Consider the following 16,312-nt stretch of genomic DNA (forward strand, 5'->3'; position numbering starts at 1 on the left):
CAAAGAGAAAGCACTGCACTGTCTCGCAAGTTGCAATCACTGCCACACTCACTCACTCACTCTCTCACACTCACCATTCTCATTCTTCACCTCAAAAGCTTCCAACTTCAGCGTTTTGAAGATGATGGGTAGCACCAACAACCCCTCTTCAAATTTCTTGTGCCGCCGCCACGTTTTCCTCTGCTACAAGAACCCCACCGTGTGGCCACCGCGCATTGAGGCTGCAGAGTTTGATCGTTTGCCCAGGTTGCTCTATGCTGCCATTAATGCCAGAAAAGCTGATATAAAAAAAGAGGTACTTCATTTTTATTTTGGTTTGGTTTTTGTGCCTTTTAACTTTATTTTTTAATCTTTAGTTTTTGTTGAAATTTTTTTTTCTCCCTATTTTTGCTTGTAAGTAGAGTTTGTTGGGTCTAGGGAGCTATAGCTTGTGGAGGAGATGATAAAGAGATGTTGTACCTAGGGGCATTATATTGTACCCTTGGGAAGAACTTACTAGCAAATGTTTCAATTAAGTGAGGTGGGCTTGTGGAACTAGTTTTGAGATCTTTTGTTGTTTTATAGATTTTTTTTTCTCAGGGATATGGATATTTGGTGGTGAGTGGAAAGGAATGTGATGAAATCTAATGGAACAGGATGAAATTAAGTTGACATTCTGTTGTTTGATTATTATTTTTATGATGGAGCTGTTATCTGTCTTGGTTTATTACCAATTTGTTTGAAGATTATTTTAATCTAATCATGTTAGTTTAGTTCCTTAGAGGGTGTTTGGTTTATTTTTTGTTTTGAGGAATGCTAGCAGCGTACGTACTCTTTAATACACTTCTTGATTGGTGAATCTTTTATAAAGTCAAAGTAATTTTTAAAAAGTATTAAATTTATGATGTAAGTATTTTGACTTTTTAAAAAATGGACCAATCACATGAACTATGTTGAACAATGTGCTCAAAAGAGTGTATTGTTAGCATTTCTCTTTCTGTTTTTCTCTTGAGTTGATATATGTTTCATTGATGATTTAAAAAATGTCACTTTATATTCATTCTGTTTTTCCATTTACATTTCCTTGTTTTCACTATCCTATTCATGAAATTCTGAGAACAGGAACTGGAATGAAAGAAATGTGACATTGATGTAATTATTGATGAAAATATGTCGACTGAAAATGAATATTTGAATACAAACCAAACACCCTTTAATGTTATTCTGACTGTGGCTAATTGCCTTGGGCTTATCATTTACTAGATCTGCTTAACGATATGTGAGGGGAATGATGGGACTGAAACATCAAATGGAGATGTACTAATTTTTCCAGACATGATCAGATACAGGTTAGTACTTAGTTCAAATTCTGTTTTACAGCTGATTCTGTATAAAGTTTATCTTTTTTTCCCCCTAATGAATTCCATACCAACAGCAATTTTAGTGACATTGCAGGAGGTTAACCCACTTTGATGTTGAGACATTTGTTGAAGAAGTTCTGGTAAAAGAAGGCGAATGGCTTCCTGGAAACCCTGAATCCTTAAAAGCTTCATATGTTTTTGTGTGTTCACATGGATCCCGTGATCGTAGGTGTGGGGTTTTTGGACCTGTTTTGGTCAGTAGATTCAGGGAAGCGATAGAGTTACATGGTCTTCAGGGTAAAGTGTTGATTAGCCCGTGCTCGCACATCGGGGAACATAAGTATGTGGGGAACGTCATTATATTTGGTTCAAGCATCAATGGAGAAGTCACTGGGCACTTGTAAGGAGGAGATTTCCCTGGTTATTGACATTTCTTTTGGTGACAAAAATTTCCACATATTCTTTAAAATCTGGATATACCCTTATAACTTTGTGTTTTATTTTCTAATAACTTACCAGTATTCTTTTTAACTAAACCATGTAGGTATGGATATGTTACACCAGATGATGTACCTTTATTGTTTCACCAGCATATCATCGAAGGGGAGATTTTTGACTCACTATGGAGGTAAATTTTTTCTATAATATTTTTTTAGCATTTAATTTTAGATGTTTTATTTTCTTTTAGTTCCATCCTCTAAGACAATAGCTGGGTTATCTCTCTAGCTTGCTTTCTTTTACATAATGTTTGTCAGAGTAGGCCAATTGTGGTGAAATTTTAGCTATATTTGTAAAATTGTCATTCCCAAGTCAGAATATCTTTAAATCAGAAAGAAATAGAAGATTAAAAGGAGTGAACTGGCAAATTTGAAAGGCTTTTGGAGTTAGTTTTTCAGATTCTTTCACCCCTACAGCATGCTTAAATTTCATTTTTCTGTTAGAGATGTAATATAAAACCATTCATGTGTGTCTCTTCACCCAATAGGTTAAGCTTTTGGGATAGTTGGTTCTTGACATGATATCAGAGCCTCTCATGACCAAGTGATCTATAGTTTGATCCTTATTGCTTCCATTTTTTGAATAAAAAGTTAAATTTCAGCACACAGTAGGTGAGCTTCGGGATTATCCACACTTCAAGGGGGTGTATCAGTACTTCTTCGTCTAATAGCTTAAGCTTTTGGAATAGTTGGTTCATGACATTTTCATCGATGGTGTAATTTGGAATAGCTTAACCTCCTTATACAAACTTTGGTTTCTGTGTTTTCAAATTGAAATTGTTGTCAAGCTTCAAGGTATTAGAGGGATGTGCATACAATGAATAACTCCTGTAGCACTATTGCTTTCTCTTCCATAGAATGTTCAGAAAACCTGTGTTCTTTCAAACCTGATTTTTGCATGCTGAACTCCTATACACAATCAAATATAACCATTTTGATAACAGTCCCTGGAAAAATAGCTTCTCTTCATTTTGTTGTTGCTATGTGTTTTTATATTTATCATCAGGGGTCAAATTGGTCTATCAGAAGACGAACAGAGGAAAAAGCAAGAACAAAGGCTACAGCTGAATGGCGCAAGAAATTTAGAAGTAGGCACAGAAAGGATGATGAAGATGAAGAATCGTGAGCCAAGCACTGCAGGGTTTAGACTCCACGACAACTTTTCGAGCTGCTGCCAAGCAGATCAAGAGAGCTGTTGCCTAGAAGATGAGGAGAATTGTTGCAACAACAATGTATTAGTGGAAACGACTCAAATGGAAGAGATTTCAGCTAATAATAAGAGTAGCAAGAATGTGAATGCCATTTCTCGTATCAATAAGGGCAAAGGAGCATCGCACAAGTTTAGTTCCCTGTCAACATGGTTTGACAGCTGGGAGCAAGAAGACACTTATGCTACTCTTGCTGTTGTCTGTGCTGCTGTGTCAGTTGCCATTGCTTATAGCTGCTACAAGCAGCTGAGATGAGAAGAATCAAGTCAACAATTGGTTGCATTGTTGTTTAGCAGTGGATTAGATAACTTATGCTTTGTTATATCTTCATTTTTCAGTGCATAGATTAATTTCTTACTGACATGCATGGAAATGAGTATCTGAAATCTTGACTACTTCTGGAACATAAAATACTTTTGGCTCAGGCACTTGGAATTCATCACATTGCTTCATCTGTACATTCATGAGATCTTTGCCTGGGAATGTTCAAATTGAATACTAGTAGTTTATTTAGGTGAAATTGGTTTGTAACATTTATTAATTTGATCTAAAGCAAATTTACTTGTGGTGTTTGATGCGATGCAAATTACAGATATTTTTTAGTTTATTTATTTTTAATTATTTTAGTTAGTTTCGTTACACCATTTTTAATCTTTTGGAGTCATTACTAACAGGAGGGTCTTCATTTGCAGAGTGGTTTTGTGCATAAATGCTCTTTAAAGTCATTTTAGAGAGTGGTTATGCACCAACTAATAAAATTTTAAAATGTAATAGCAACTTCTAATTTAAAAAAACACATAAGGGGTGAGATGTTGCTCAACTTGCAACAGGAGTGTGAAGTCCATGGCATGCACGGTGGTTGGCATTTGGCATGATGAAGGGTTAGTGGTGACTGGATTTTGTTTCAAGCACAGTAGTGAGGATTATTTTTGGCATGGTGGTGTTGATTATGCTCAGTTTGTGACAAATGATGTGATGATTAGAGCAATGATTTTGTAGTGACGAGATTGAATGACAATGATAGTTGAAATGTTGGCAATAACTCGAGGACAAGGTGTCCGGTGGTACAAAGTGATGTGATTATGGTTTAATAGTGAAGCCATGGTTAGACGCAATGATGAAGTATGAATTTGTAATAAGGTGTGAGATAGCGATTCATGTTATTGGACATAACGGTGAGAAAGGAGCTTATGTGGTGATTGATGTGGTTTGGAAGTCAAATATTAATGGTTTGGACTATGACAATGACAATTCATGTTTACATGATACTTGAAGAGTAGTTATGAATGATTTTTTTAATTATATTTAACTTTGTATAATGATATTGTTTGAATTGTATTTAAAGATAATGCAAAATTGTTTCTTAATGTCTTTTTTTTAAGTTAGTTCTCTTTGGTAAAATTAGTTAAAAAGATTGTAAATAAATTAACTAAAAGCTTATAACTTTACAAATAGCAGATTGAATTAGAGATATTTAATAAAGCTAGTTGAAATATATTAAAATACTAAAAGGGATATATATAATATTATATTAATATAATATTATAATTAAATGAGAAGAGAGAGATTTAAATTTATACTAATGTATAATTTATTTAAAAAAATAAGAGTAAACATAAGATAAAATTGCTAGTAAATATAAGCTGAATTTTCCTTCAACAAACTTTTCAAAAACTAGCTTTTAAAAGCTTTAAGCTCCTTTTATTTTCTTGTTACCAGATAATTTTACTAGCTTATTTTGTTTTTTGAAAAATTTACATGCTCTTAAATTATGTAAATTTATATTACCAAACACAACTTAGTGTTCATGATGGCATCTAAGGTTATATCATCCTAAATGTGGTGCATTAGCATCAGCATCAGCACACCATTTACATCAGCAGCAAAATAAAGTTTTTTTAGTAAATATTTAAATTAATCTTTTTAGGATTATATGGATGATAGATCTTAGTTTTAAAATTTAAAAGCCTATTGTTTATCCATGATTTTTATAGTAATTCATTTATTTATTTTTTTACTGTGGTTCATATTTAAAAAAAATTAAAGTAAAAAACATTTTATAAAATTAGAGATTAATTAAAAAATTAAAATGTTTACTCAATTTCAAGATGCCAAGCAACCTCCACGAACCTTGTCAGTGATGACAAGCAACAATTAGAATGATGACCGCCCCAACATGTTTCACTTTCACATTAGTTCCTAATTGTTTTTTGTTCTAACTGTGTAAGGAACTAAAATTGAAAATAGGAAAACATTTTGGGACTAAATGATAATCACTTTGAAATTATAGAAATTTCCGGAAACTTATTATGGAAAATTAATTTCATTGACTTACAGGTACATCACTTTTTTTTTTAGTTACAAAAATATTCTTTTTTTTTTTCATTTTTACTATTGTTATAAAAAAATTTGCAAAATAAAAAAAAAATAAAGTACTATTTTTATAATTAAAAGTAAGAACAAAAATTTCTTAAACTAAATACTAACTTCCTCCGTGTTCACTAATTTCTTTGTGCAATTAACTTTTGTCAACAATTTTAAAAAAATAGTTCATACAACACTTTTTTTTTTATCACATTCTTAGTTATAATTAAAATTTATTAAAAATTACAAAAAATATATAAGACCTACTCAAATTTAATGTCTTTTTTATAGTTTTATAATTTTTAATAAATTTTAACTAATAACTTAAAATGAAATAAAAGAGTAAGAAAATGTTTCTAACATTTCTCATCGTATTTTTTTTTCTTGCATTAATTTTTCCTAGCTAATCATGATTGATTTTACAAACCTTTATTGGTGATGAGATCACATAATTTTACCTTGGTTTCATATCAATAACAAACAAATCTGGGTTTTGATGCTGAAAGGATGAAGCATGCTCTCAAACCCAACAGAATCTAACACGTTGTCTAACCGGGCTTAGATCATTCAGTGATTATGTTAATTAATTCTAACAACTCATCACACTAGGGTGATTATTTTCTTGAACTCTTCCAGTAACCTTCAAAATGGTATTGAAGTTGGTTCCATACATACGAGTAACAATGATGCTAAATAACAATGTACCGAGACAGTCATAGGAATTGTAGCATGATGCAATCATTTCTACACTGAACAGATGTCATATACTCATCATCCCGAGGTGGTTATAAATATTAGATTAAGTCTAAAGAAACTTGCACCGAGTTGATGCAAATATTTCAATATTACATCTAATAACCGGGTATAAACTATGACCCTTATAAAATACAAGTATAACACTCCTTATCCAAAAGGGATTATAAAGTAATCAACAAATAAAAATGGCTCAGGAGTGATGCCAAAAACAGTGTTACTAGCTTTCAATGCCCATTAACAGTAAGACCATTTAGTGAGTTGGTGAAGCCATTCTGATTTTCCAATTTGTGGAATTCAGATTCAATGGTTTTGGCTATTTTGGTATCATCTGGGTCTGGCTCTGGTATGTCTACATAGAAGGAGCCTTGTCTGATTGGCGGTGATATTGACTCCATTATAATAGCTTGCTGCTTGACGTAATTGTAGAGTTGTTGATGGAAGACATGATTGAAGGAGAAACAATTTTCAGTGCTTCCTGTTGCATTATGTTTGGATGACTTGGAATCTTCTTTTCTGCAGAAGTGTGGGAGGGATGCATAGTCCATTACCTATTATTATGCACAAGTTTTAAAAGAACTATTCAGTATGTCAAAAGTCTTGGTAGTTTGAACAAATCTAAGAAGAAAGGACAAATTTGATTCAGTTATGTTACGTTTTATGTCTTGATGAAATTCAAACACCACCATGAGAGAGAGAGAAGGAGAGAGATAAGATTCTTAATGACAAGAATAATTATAAAGAGGATGAAGATATACCACATCCTCCACAATGCAGAGGTAGGATATCATGCAGATCTTGTAAAATTTTACCGTTTCTAACCAGTTATAAAGGAAATATGTAAAATCATATTTCATATGAAAAATTAAATAATAGCATCATTAGAATAGTAATTTGACAGCATTGAGATGGAAAATAGAAAATAAAATCCAAAAGCATGATGATGCTTCTATCAGCACCAAACGACACAGTAGGTACTCGAAGATAATGTTATGTTTACCTTCAGTAATTCCTCCTTCCCACAACCTTGCAGCACCTGGATTTTCCTCCTTGTTCTTTCTTGCAAGAGAGGCTTTACAACCTTCCAATTATTATTGAAGTAAAAAGATTTCAGATGTTAATATTTGGATTTTGAATTGTTTATGAAATTAAGGATAAAAGTGAAGCAATCCAGACTCTTCAAACGCAAAAGTATGCACAAACCTTCCAACATGCTGAGAATACATATGGTGCATTAACAATATAGTATGTGTCTGTCTTTTCTGGGTAGTTCAAGTCATCTATTGTAGCTATAGCAGTCAACAACTGCAGAAGGTGATAAAACAGAAATTGTCAACTATAAAAGCATCAAGCAGATGGAAGGAGTGAGATTTGAGAAACCTCAACTGCACTTCAATTGCAACGGCAACTACAATATATGACAAAATAGTACAAGACAATGGACTTTCAATGTTTAAACTGTGAAGCTAAAAGGGAGAAGGGAAAAAATACATTCTTCCTAAATTACAGGCATACCCTCAATTGGTTCAGTGCTGAAAATTTTAAACCAGTCATATCCAAGACTTTCACACAGGTGCCAATATATCGTCCATGCTTCTTCGTAGCTGTTGGCTAAAATAAAATTTTCAAATAAGTAGATAAGTCATCTAAACTTATAAGAATAACTAAACAGCTCAAGGTACTCACCAAGATCACCCGATCCCTATATTCATTCATTTGGATGTATGACTGTATATAGTATTTGTCCTGAAAACAACCAACAATTTTATATGGATAACTGCTTTGAATTTAGATGCAACATTTGAAGAATGTAAGTAGACAACAAACAAGAATTGAACAACAGAAGCACTCATGTAGGATCAAGCAATTATTAATGTCTAATGCAGAATCCTTGTAATATGTTAAAGTTTCTAACATATTGAAAAGCCCCTAACAAGGAAAGCAAAATAGACTTCCACTCTGCAGCATATGTATTGTATTGTAAAGGTATAATGAAAACAGAAGGTACATGATCCTTACAGATGCTTTGTCATATGTACTGAGCCCAACACCAACAGCAATGACCGGTAGACCCTGGCATAATTCAGCCAAAAATGAAAGAAATTATGCATCACTTATAGATAGAAGCACTTCAGATTATTCAAAAAGATGCCATTTCTCATTTCTTATAATAATAAGACATGTAGGGTGAAGGCAGGGAAGAACCATGAGGAAGGATGAATATAAAGCTTAAAATTCATATCAGTGATAAAAAAACTTTTATAACTTAAACATGAGTACCTCCTTTGAGTAACCAGACATTCCTATGAGTTGAGAATCTCGCACAGCTCTGTACAAATCCGCAGGGATAGGCTTCTGTTATACAAAAAGATTAAACACAACAACGCAGCACCATTATGATCCAAATGAGAAATAAACATTTATTCTATGATAAAAGTGTGATGGACAGATATGACTACGATTATGTCCAGTGACCATGTGAATTTCATATGTATAGTGGTTTTACCCAAACTTCCACACCCAAAATGATACAGTTTCTGTAGTTTTAACACCAACATGCGTCAGTTTGTCAAAAGTATAAACATTTTGAACTAATAAATGTTTTAAACTGATGGGGTTGACAGTTGAATTTGATCCATCTAAAAAATAGATGAATTAAAAGTTACTCATTCATGACAAAAAGGAATTAAATTATAAGTTTACAAGGTTTAGTACCAATATTAAAGGCTATGTACACGCTTCATTGAACAAATTTGATCTTAGAACCAACTTATGGCTCTTGTACTGTCAATATCAGACTATTAACATGTGTAAGAGATTGGCGTTTAGAGGAAGGGAGAGTGTGACAACTTTGAAGGTTTAAGCTTCAGCTGTATTAAATGTTGAACTTTTCATTAAATACTTTCCAATTTTTATTGCTTAACAAATCTCTTTATGGTACTAGTTAGCAAACCCACTAAATAAACAAAATACACACACAAACATTCGTTTAGGAATGTTCCAAAATCATCAGATATCTTCAGCTATTTCTCTTAATAAATATAAATATCTTCAGATTGAGCTCTTCATCTATATTTTTCATCTAAATAGTGTAACTCTCCCATTGTTTATATTACAGCTAGATTTAAATAAATGGTAAATGAGGTTTTGTGAGACATTTGAGCTTCCCTAAATCTTAGATGCGAGATATTTTAGAAACCTGAGATGGCAGAATGAATTCAGCAAAGAAGTCTTATGATATGATGACCATAAAAAAGATATTCAGAAACTAACTGCATAATGAAGTAACTCACCGCTAAAATATTGTCAATCTCATTCTCCACTCTCCACTTCAAAGACTCAATTAACTGTAACAAAATAAATAGTTAGTAAAGTATATACATCCAAAGAGGAAAGATCAAGACTAAAATGTAATGCTAAGAGTGAACAAGGCAAAAATTCCAACTAAAAGGCTTTACTAAACAGAATAAATAGATCTAACTAACCATCTTATGGGCTTTGGAAACATTCCAGTCCCTTGCTCTGAGAAACCGTATCAATGTTTCAGTTGGATAACCCTGGTGCACATTCTGAAATATAAAGAGAAAGCTTTCAGGAAAAGTTATTTACTCTCCCTAGTTAGGACAAAATCACATAACCATGGTAGGCAAATAGTACAAAAAATGTAGCTATTAAATAAATAAGATGAGAAAACATTAATCTTTATATTGGTGCATAATCACCAAATTCACTTAGATTGTCTTCAAGACCCTTCCACAAACATGAAAAGACCAACTGTACTGAGTCTTAACTTCAATCCTTTGGACACCCTTTACAATCTAATGCTAACGCATAAAATTTCTTAGTAACTGGGAGGCACCATTGATCCAGATCAATTAGGCAATAGGCAACAAAATTTAATTTTTGGCCTTCAAAATTATTTAATTTTTTTCTTAATCTAAGATGGAAAAAAAATGTTTTTTTTTTTCCTTTTTATCAAATCAGATTGCAGATCACCAATCACTACTACCATCCTTTTTTTTTTCTTTAGTTTCTCAACCCCCAAGATCAAGCAAAAACAAAGAACATTAAAAGCCAAACCTGGAATGTGTTCTTCTGTTGCTCATCCACTACAAGACACAGAAAGAGAAAAAAAAAAAAAAAAAGAACCTTTGTGAGTGATCACCGTAGATCATAGAAGAACAAAAGAATGCAAACATGTGATGCACACCATTTTCCATAAGGGACTGCAACTGCTTAATTGCCTCTTGATTTCCAACACCCATCTTCTTGTTCAGCTCTCAGACAACTCGAGACTGAAAAAAGCAAAATTCAGAAGCCAAAGTAGCTGAGAAATTTGCAGGGAAAATCTGAACCTGGGTTTTGAAATTCAGATCCTTTAAAGTACCCCAAGAAGCTAATGTTCACAAAAACTTGAACTGATTTGGAAATAGCAACTGAGAGACAGAAAAAGAGGGGTATGCGGAAGGAGAAGGAGCAAACCCTTACAAAATTATATCTTTGGCTCTGTGAAAGCATCAAAACATGGACTTGGAAGTGATTTTGTACTATGTTGCAGCTTCCTATGTAGGAAAGAAAATTGAGTGGTCAACATAACCAAGAAAAAAGTGGGAAACTGTTAAAAACAAATAACCAACAACGGATGATGAGGAGATTTTTTAATTTATATATTACTGTATAAATAAAAGAGCAGGAGACTTTTAAATGCTTGCCAAAAATGGTTACCAACATTGTCCAATTAACTTTTTTTAGCATAAATTTCAAAGCTCGAACTTATATCTATGTCTTTAAGGAGTTTAAATTTTTAATTTAGATCGATACATGTTTATAAAAATAAAATTAAGACTTTTTTTTAATTTATATATTATTATTATTATTGACTTTTCTAAATTGGTAACACAAACATCCTTTTATTTTATTAATCGAAAGAATTACTTATAAAATAAATATTAAATCAACTTGGAATAAATTATTTTAATTTATTTAATAATTTTTAATTTGAATATTGAAGACAACTATAAAAAAAATATTTTTGATTTTAAAAAAGTTTATTATTTTTATTATAGAAGGCACAAGAAAAACAACACACGTGTTTCTCTCCGAGTAGCTTTTGTTAACTCATCGTCATTGGCACAAAATTTAATACCGAAAAATTAGCTAAACTTGTTCAAAAATATGATAAATTCTAAAAAAAAAGTTATGTAAATAAATAAATATTAAATTATAAAATTACATATTTATAAATATTTATTTTTTAAAAAATGATAAATTATTAATATAAGCATATAATCTTATTTAGCAGTAAAATTGAGAAAATTTAATTTTTATAGTAAATTATTAAGAGAAACAATATATATATATATATATATATATATATATATTAAATAACTCACACTAAATGGTTATTAAACATAAAAATTAAAAAAAGAAATTGTTGGTGATGAAAGAAAAGCAATGTGGATGGAAGTGGGAAAGAAAAGGAGCTTTCACATTGATGAATGATGATCTGAGGTAGCAATTGCTATTAAACATATCCATCTGTGGCCAACACTCTTCCACCCATCTCTCAATAAAACTTCAAATGTCAAATTTCATCAATAGCCCCACCAACAAATCTCAATACATCTGTTATTCTAACCATGCATTTTACAAAACTCTATCATATTTTCATTATTTTGTTACAGTGAATTATATCTTTGGTTGTTTTTTTTTTCATTACTGCATTTTTTCCAGCTCCAATTCTCTATCTCTCCCTCTTTTCTTCTCTATTTCTCTTCATAACCAAAAAGAGTGTAAGATAATAAGTGGGTGTTGAGGACCCCATCATTAATTAAAATATGTAAAGTAGTGAACATAATCCTAAGTGTCCCCTTAAGTGGTTGGTTAAATTGTAAGATATGAACTTTTACTATGCAAATTTTCTATCATACATTTCACTTCTTTCTTATCTTATAATTCTTTTTTCCTGTTCTCTTCTATAAGGCTCACTATGGTTCTCCCCTAGAAAAATATAACTCAGATTATTTGTTTATGTAAATAATTTCCCTCTTCACCAATTTCTTTTATCGTTGAATCAATTTGAATATGATAAATTATATACACATTTTAAAAATAACATATGCATCATTTTTTATAATTAGTAGTTTATTTCATTAACACAAATTTTACTATTAAAAATTAATTTAACGTCAAGCTGTTAATGCATGATTTAAAAAAAAATATAGTGTGTTTGAAAACTAAATTAGATAGTGGTTGAGAGAATATGTGCAATATTTTAGGGGTAAATCTTGAGGAATAATACTAAAGGTTTTGTTTTCTTTTATATTATGAACAAACGATGGTGTTTTATATTCTATATTCTAAAGCAAGAATAATTAATAGAACTCTCGTGTGAATTGCAGATCATGTCCTTAAAATATATTGGAAGAGATCAACCTCACTTTCACGGATATCATGCATAAATATTTACATGAAAAACTTTCACCGAATTTTTAAAAAAATTGCATGATGCAGAAATAATATAAGTCTAAGGGCTAATATGTGTTGAAATTAAATATTAAATTTAGATATTTATATTATTTGATATTTTTTTGGAATTTATATTTATCAATTTAACGATTATATTATTAATACTATTTTTACAATTATATGTATAAAATTTTACATATTTTTTTGACACTGAAGTGAATTCAAAGCATCAGGATTAAATATATAAAAGAAATTTTTTTAAAAGTAATCAATAATCCCACTTTGAATTTAATGAAAGTAAAATTTTTAAATTAGTTTCATGAAATTTATTTTTTAAATAAATTTAAAAAAAATTAAAAAATTGAAATAAAAATGTATCAACAAAACAATATAAAAGAAGAGCAAGAAAAGATTTATAAAACAAAAGGAGGATCAGGAGTGAGAAATATTTTTACTTATTATTTCGAGAATAAAAAGTTATTATATTTAACATTATATATATGCGAACATGTAACATTATATTTAGATAGGTACATTGTGTACGACAGCAAGAATGGTTGACGTTATTTTGTTTTGCAAGAAAGGGATGGGGCGGTGCCACGGTAGAATGTCAGAGTGACACAGAATTTTTTATGCCAAATACGAAACTTCAATTAACTAAAAGGCTTTGAAAGTTGAAACAGTCAAATCGATTAATCTGGAAATTATTAGCTTCTACCAGAACATCACTTTGATTAACATTCAACATGTAGATGCAGGCAATAAGTTGAACTTTCCTCTCTTAATTTAACTTCTAATCAAACTTTTCTTTCTGATTTGTACCCAAAAAGTAATAATAATCTTGTGCTAATAATTTTATTTAAAAAAAAGGTATAAATTTTCAGCACCATAATATATAACAACTTTTTTGTGCATCTATTTTATCATAAATAAAACTATTTTCATTTTCCTCATGGAATTAGTAACTTAGCCAAGACTTCGACAAATCAATATTTTCTTGAATTTCTCCCCAAAATTTAGAAGGAAAAAAAAAATAGTGCGCGCCACTCTCCCATGTGTTTCATCTTTGTAACTTTTCCACTTTGTTGTTCTGATTAATTTTAAGTGTAATAGCTTTCACATGCTTAGAGATCATGTGGTATCACATGTATGTCATCAGATAAACAATATTCTAAGCACCTCAAAGTTCAGAATTCTTGTCCCCATCTTGTGATTATTGGCATATAGTATCAAAGCATCGGTGATTAGTCAATTATGAAGCATTTAAATCTTTTAATAAAGATAAGGGACTAATTGCTAGATTGATCAAGTTTCAATTGTTTAGGAAAATATTACATTTCCTTTTTGTTAAGAATATTAAAGCCATCCAGTTGTAGTATAATCTCAATGCACTATTTGAGGCCAAATTCTAAGTCACATTTCCCACTAGATATTATGCTAAAAGAAACACATGCGTTTGAAAGTTGATATCTATGAGCCATAAAGAAATCTCATCTCTTATGTAATTTTACGATTTGGTTTCTTTTCTGTGTTTCTTTTGAGTACCTTTCCCTTTGTTAATCCTATAGAAATCAGAAGTTTAGCAGTTGTTTTCAGAATCTTTGAAAATATCAGAAGAATCAGATGAACAAATTAAAGTTAAAGACACAATATTACTTTTATCTATTATGAACAAGAAAAAAGAAACTTAATACTTACTTTGCATTAGATATATATGTCAATCTTTGTCTTTGTTTAAAGTTTCTTAATGGCCAATAAAATAGAAATATAAATTAAGACAAGAAGGAATTAGGAAAGAACATAGAAACATGGCAAAAGGGAAGAAAGAGATAGATAATGCCAAAGTGGCACACTAGTCACAGAATTGTAAGCTTTTCCACGTGTAAGATGCTCTAATAATGCAGAATTACATTGGTCACAAATTTGTAAAAAAGGGAGAATCATGCCATTTAATATTAAAAGGTGGCAATGTGGTATGCCTGCATGAAGAATGACAAAAGCTATGTTGTTTCTGTATGATATTGATTCATGACAGATTGGATTGGGAAAATTACATGGAACTAATTTAGTCCTTCAAAAATTGAGAGCCACTTCAATTTAGCTTTTTTAGATAAGTTAGCATTAATATATTTTTCTTATCAATAAAAATGACATCAATTCAATTCTCTAATTACTGAAAAAAAAGGGAACATTAATTTAGTCTTTCAATAGGACAAAACAGCATATAGTAATCCAACTTCTGGTTTGTGCATAAAAATGATTATCTTAATGTTATTTTCATATTAAGGAACTAAATTAATGTTACATATTTATCAGGATTAAAATGATATTAACTTATCTAATCATGACAAAATAAATATTTATTCTATCATCGTCTATGTATCCATATAAACGCTGTACTTTATATTACAGTATCAAGGTCTGATAACATTTTTTATGGAACAAAATTCTTAATTGATCCTGGTCTGCACTATTTGTGGTTGAGTAATATTTGAGTTTATCTTATGTATGTTGACTTGTGGAAGTCGTATAAATATTAAGTTGTGTAGTATAATAATCATTTTGTTGTAAGACCATGTAAAACTTATGTTTCTGATTTAAGTGATTATCTCTTGACCGGAAAAAAAAAAACACAATTAATATGCTAAACTTATAGCATGATTAGTAAGTTTTAATTTTGATAAAATGCTTTTTTAAGCAATTATTTCTAAAATAAAAGAAATCAAATACACACTAATACTGATAAATCACATTAGAAATTATTTTCTTTCCATGATTAACAAAAAGAATGAACAAAAGATGTTTTCATATGACTTCACTTTGGACTGCCCTTCAAACATTTCACTTCAGACTTCACTTTCCTCCAAACATATCCACATATAATGACATAATAAATCCAACTCTTCATATTATCGCACGCATGTGGTTTTACCCAAAAAAAAAAAATTGATGAGGAAAAGCCAAATAAATAAATGAACACAATTAATCTTACAGATTTTATTTTATTTTATTTTATTGCATAAAAACTAATCTTGCATTTAAATCCTTACTTCGGCAAGTTGAACAACACAACTTTTATACATAATGCAAGTCCAAAAGCTATTGTTGTGGAACAAAAAGTTTTGCTGCCTCTACATGTAAAGCACAAACCGACATTGATTTGATAGTCCATCATTCATAGTTCTGTACAATGGCAAAGCATGCTAAAATGTTAGGATGTAGTCAAAATCAAGATTCTACATATGATCGGAAAGAGGATGAAAGACTCATAGGATCGTAACACGAATTCATAAAATCTTACAAATGAGGGAAGGTAGTAACCCTAAATTCAAACCAGAGACAGGAACATACTAAAAACAAAGAGAGAAAAGAGGAGAAGGAAAAGATGGATCAAGGATGGAAAGACTATTTTATCCCCTAAAAAAGACTTCAAACAAAGTCATTTTAAGGGTCAAAAGGAAAAGTCAGTATATTTTTAAAAACTAAGAAGTTTTTTTTACCCTTAAAAAATTCTAAAATTTGCTTCATTTTGAGGATAGAAAGGGAAAGTTGACCACTTATACTCCAACAGCACTGTTGCATTGCAAATGAGACTACGATAGCTGCAAATATAGATTAAATGGTCACCACAACAAAATGCTCTGCTTTGACAAGGTCGTCGGTACAAATAAGGTCATTGAGA

The 16,312-nt window shown here is 30.8% G+C and overlaps 2 protein-coding genes across 3 annotated transcripts; one reads left to right on the forward strand and one right to left on the reverse strand.

Annotated features, from left to right (window-relative positions):
* Positions 1 to 124: 124 nt before the first annotated feature.
* LOC113851175 (altered inheritance of mitochondria protein 32-like) lies at positions 125 to 3,399 on the forward strand. Its single transcript, XM_027481652.1, has 5 exons — positions 125 to 295; positions 1,243 to 1,328; positions 1,435 to 1,740; positions 1,885 to 1,968; positions 2,844 to 3,399. Exons 1-5 carry the CDS (start codon positions 125 to 127, stop codon positions 3,298 to 3,300), a joined length of 1,104 nt encoding a protein of 367 aa, XP_027337453.1. The 3' UTR covers positions 3,301 to 3,399.
* A 2,725-nt stretch (positions 3,400 to 6,124) lies between these two features.
* Positions 6,125 to 10,799, reverse strand: LOC113850286 (SEC14 cytosolic factor-like). Of its 2 annotated transcripts, none has more exons than XM_027480762.1 (12): positions 10,651 to 10,799; positions 10,373 to 10,457; positions 10,243 to 10,271; positions 9,648 to 9,731; positions 9,456 to 9,509; positions 8,443 to 8,517; positions 8,182 to 8,235; positions 7,849 to 7,908; positions 7,678 to 7,773; positions 7,366 to 7,467; positions 7,163 to 7,243; positions 6,125 to 6,713 (listed from the first exon to the last, which is right to left on the reverse strand). In XM_027480762.1, exons 2-12 carry the CDS (start codon positions 10,425 to 10,427, stop codon positions 6,390 to 6,392), a joined length of 1,014 nt encoding a protein of 337 aa, XP_027336563.1. In that variant the 5' UTR covers positions 10,428 to 10,457; positions 10,651 to 10,799; the 3' UTR covers positions 6,125 to 6,389. The 2 variants fall into 2 exon arrangements, with proteins under 2 accessions (XP_027336563.1, XP_027336562.1); XM_027480761.1 differs by having other exon boundaries at positions 6,162 to 6,713; positions 10,550 to 10,788.
* Between the last annotated feature and the right edge of the window lie 5,513 nt (positions 10,800 to 16,312).

This window comes from Abrus precatorius, unplaced genomic scaffold, assembly GCF_003935025.1.
Source record: "Abrus precatorius isolate BTA unplaced genomic scaffold, Abrus_2018 Scaffold9, whole genome shotgun sequence".
Classification (NCBI taxonomy): domain Eukaryota; kingdom Viridiplantae; phylum Streptophyta; class Magnoliopsida; order Fabales; family Fabaceae; genus Abrus; species Abrus precatorius.

Bases quoted from the DNA above. Each gene is read 5' to 3' on its own strand.
- LOC113851175 (XM_027481652.1), top strand. From the start codon at position 125: ATGGGTAGCACCAACAACCCCTCTTCAAATTTCTTGTGCCGCCGCCAC. The intron at 1,329-1,434 runs GTTAGTACTTAG...GTGACATTGCAG, and splicing joins CCAGACATGATCAGATACAG to GAGGTTAACCCACTTTGATG. The intron at 1,741-1,884 runs GTAAGGAGGAGA...TAAACCATGTAG, and splicing joins GGAGAAGTCACTGGGCACTT to GTATGGATATGTTACACCAG.
- LOC113850286 (XM_027480762.1), bottom strand. From the start codon at position 10,427: ATGGGTGTTGGAAATCAAGAGGCAATTAAGCAGTTGCAGTCCCTTATG. The intron at 9,732-10,242 runs GTTTGGCTTTTA...TTTATATTTCAG, and splicing joins AACAGAAGAACACATTCCAG to AATGTGCACCAGGGTTATCC. The intron at 7,774-7,848 runs GTGAGTACCTTG...ATTTTATTTTAG, and splicing joins ATAGGGATCGGGTGATCTTG to CCAACAGCTACGAAGAAGCA.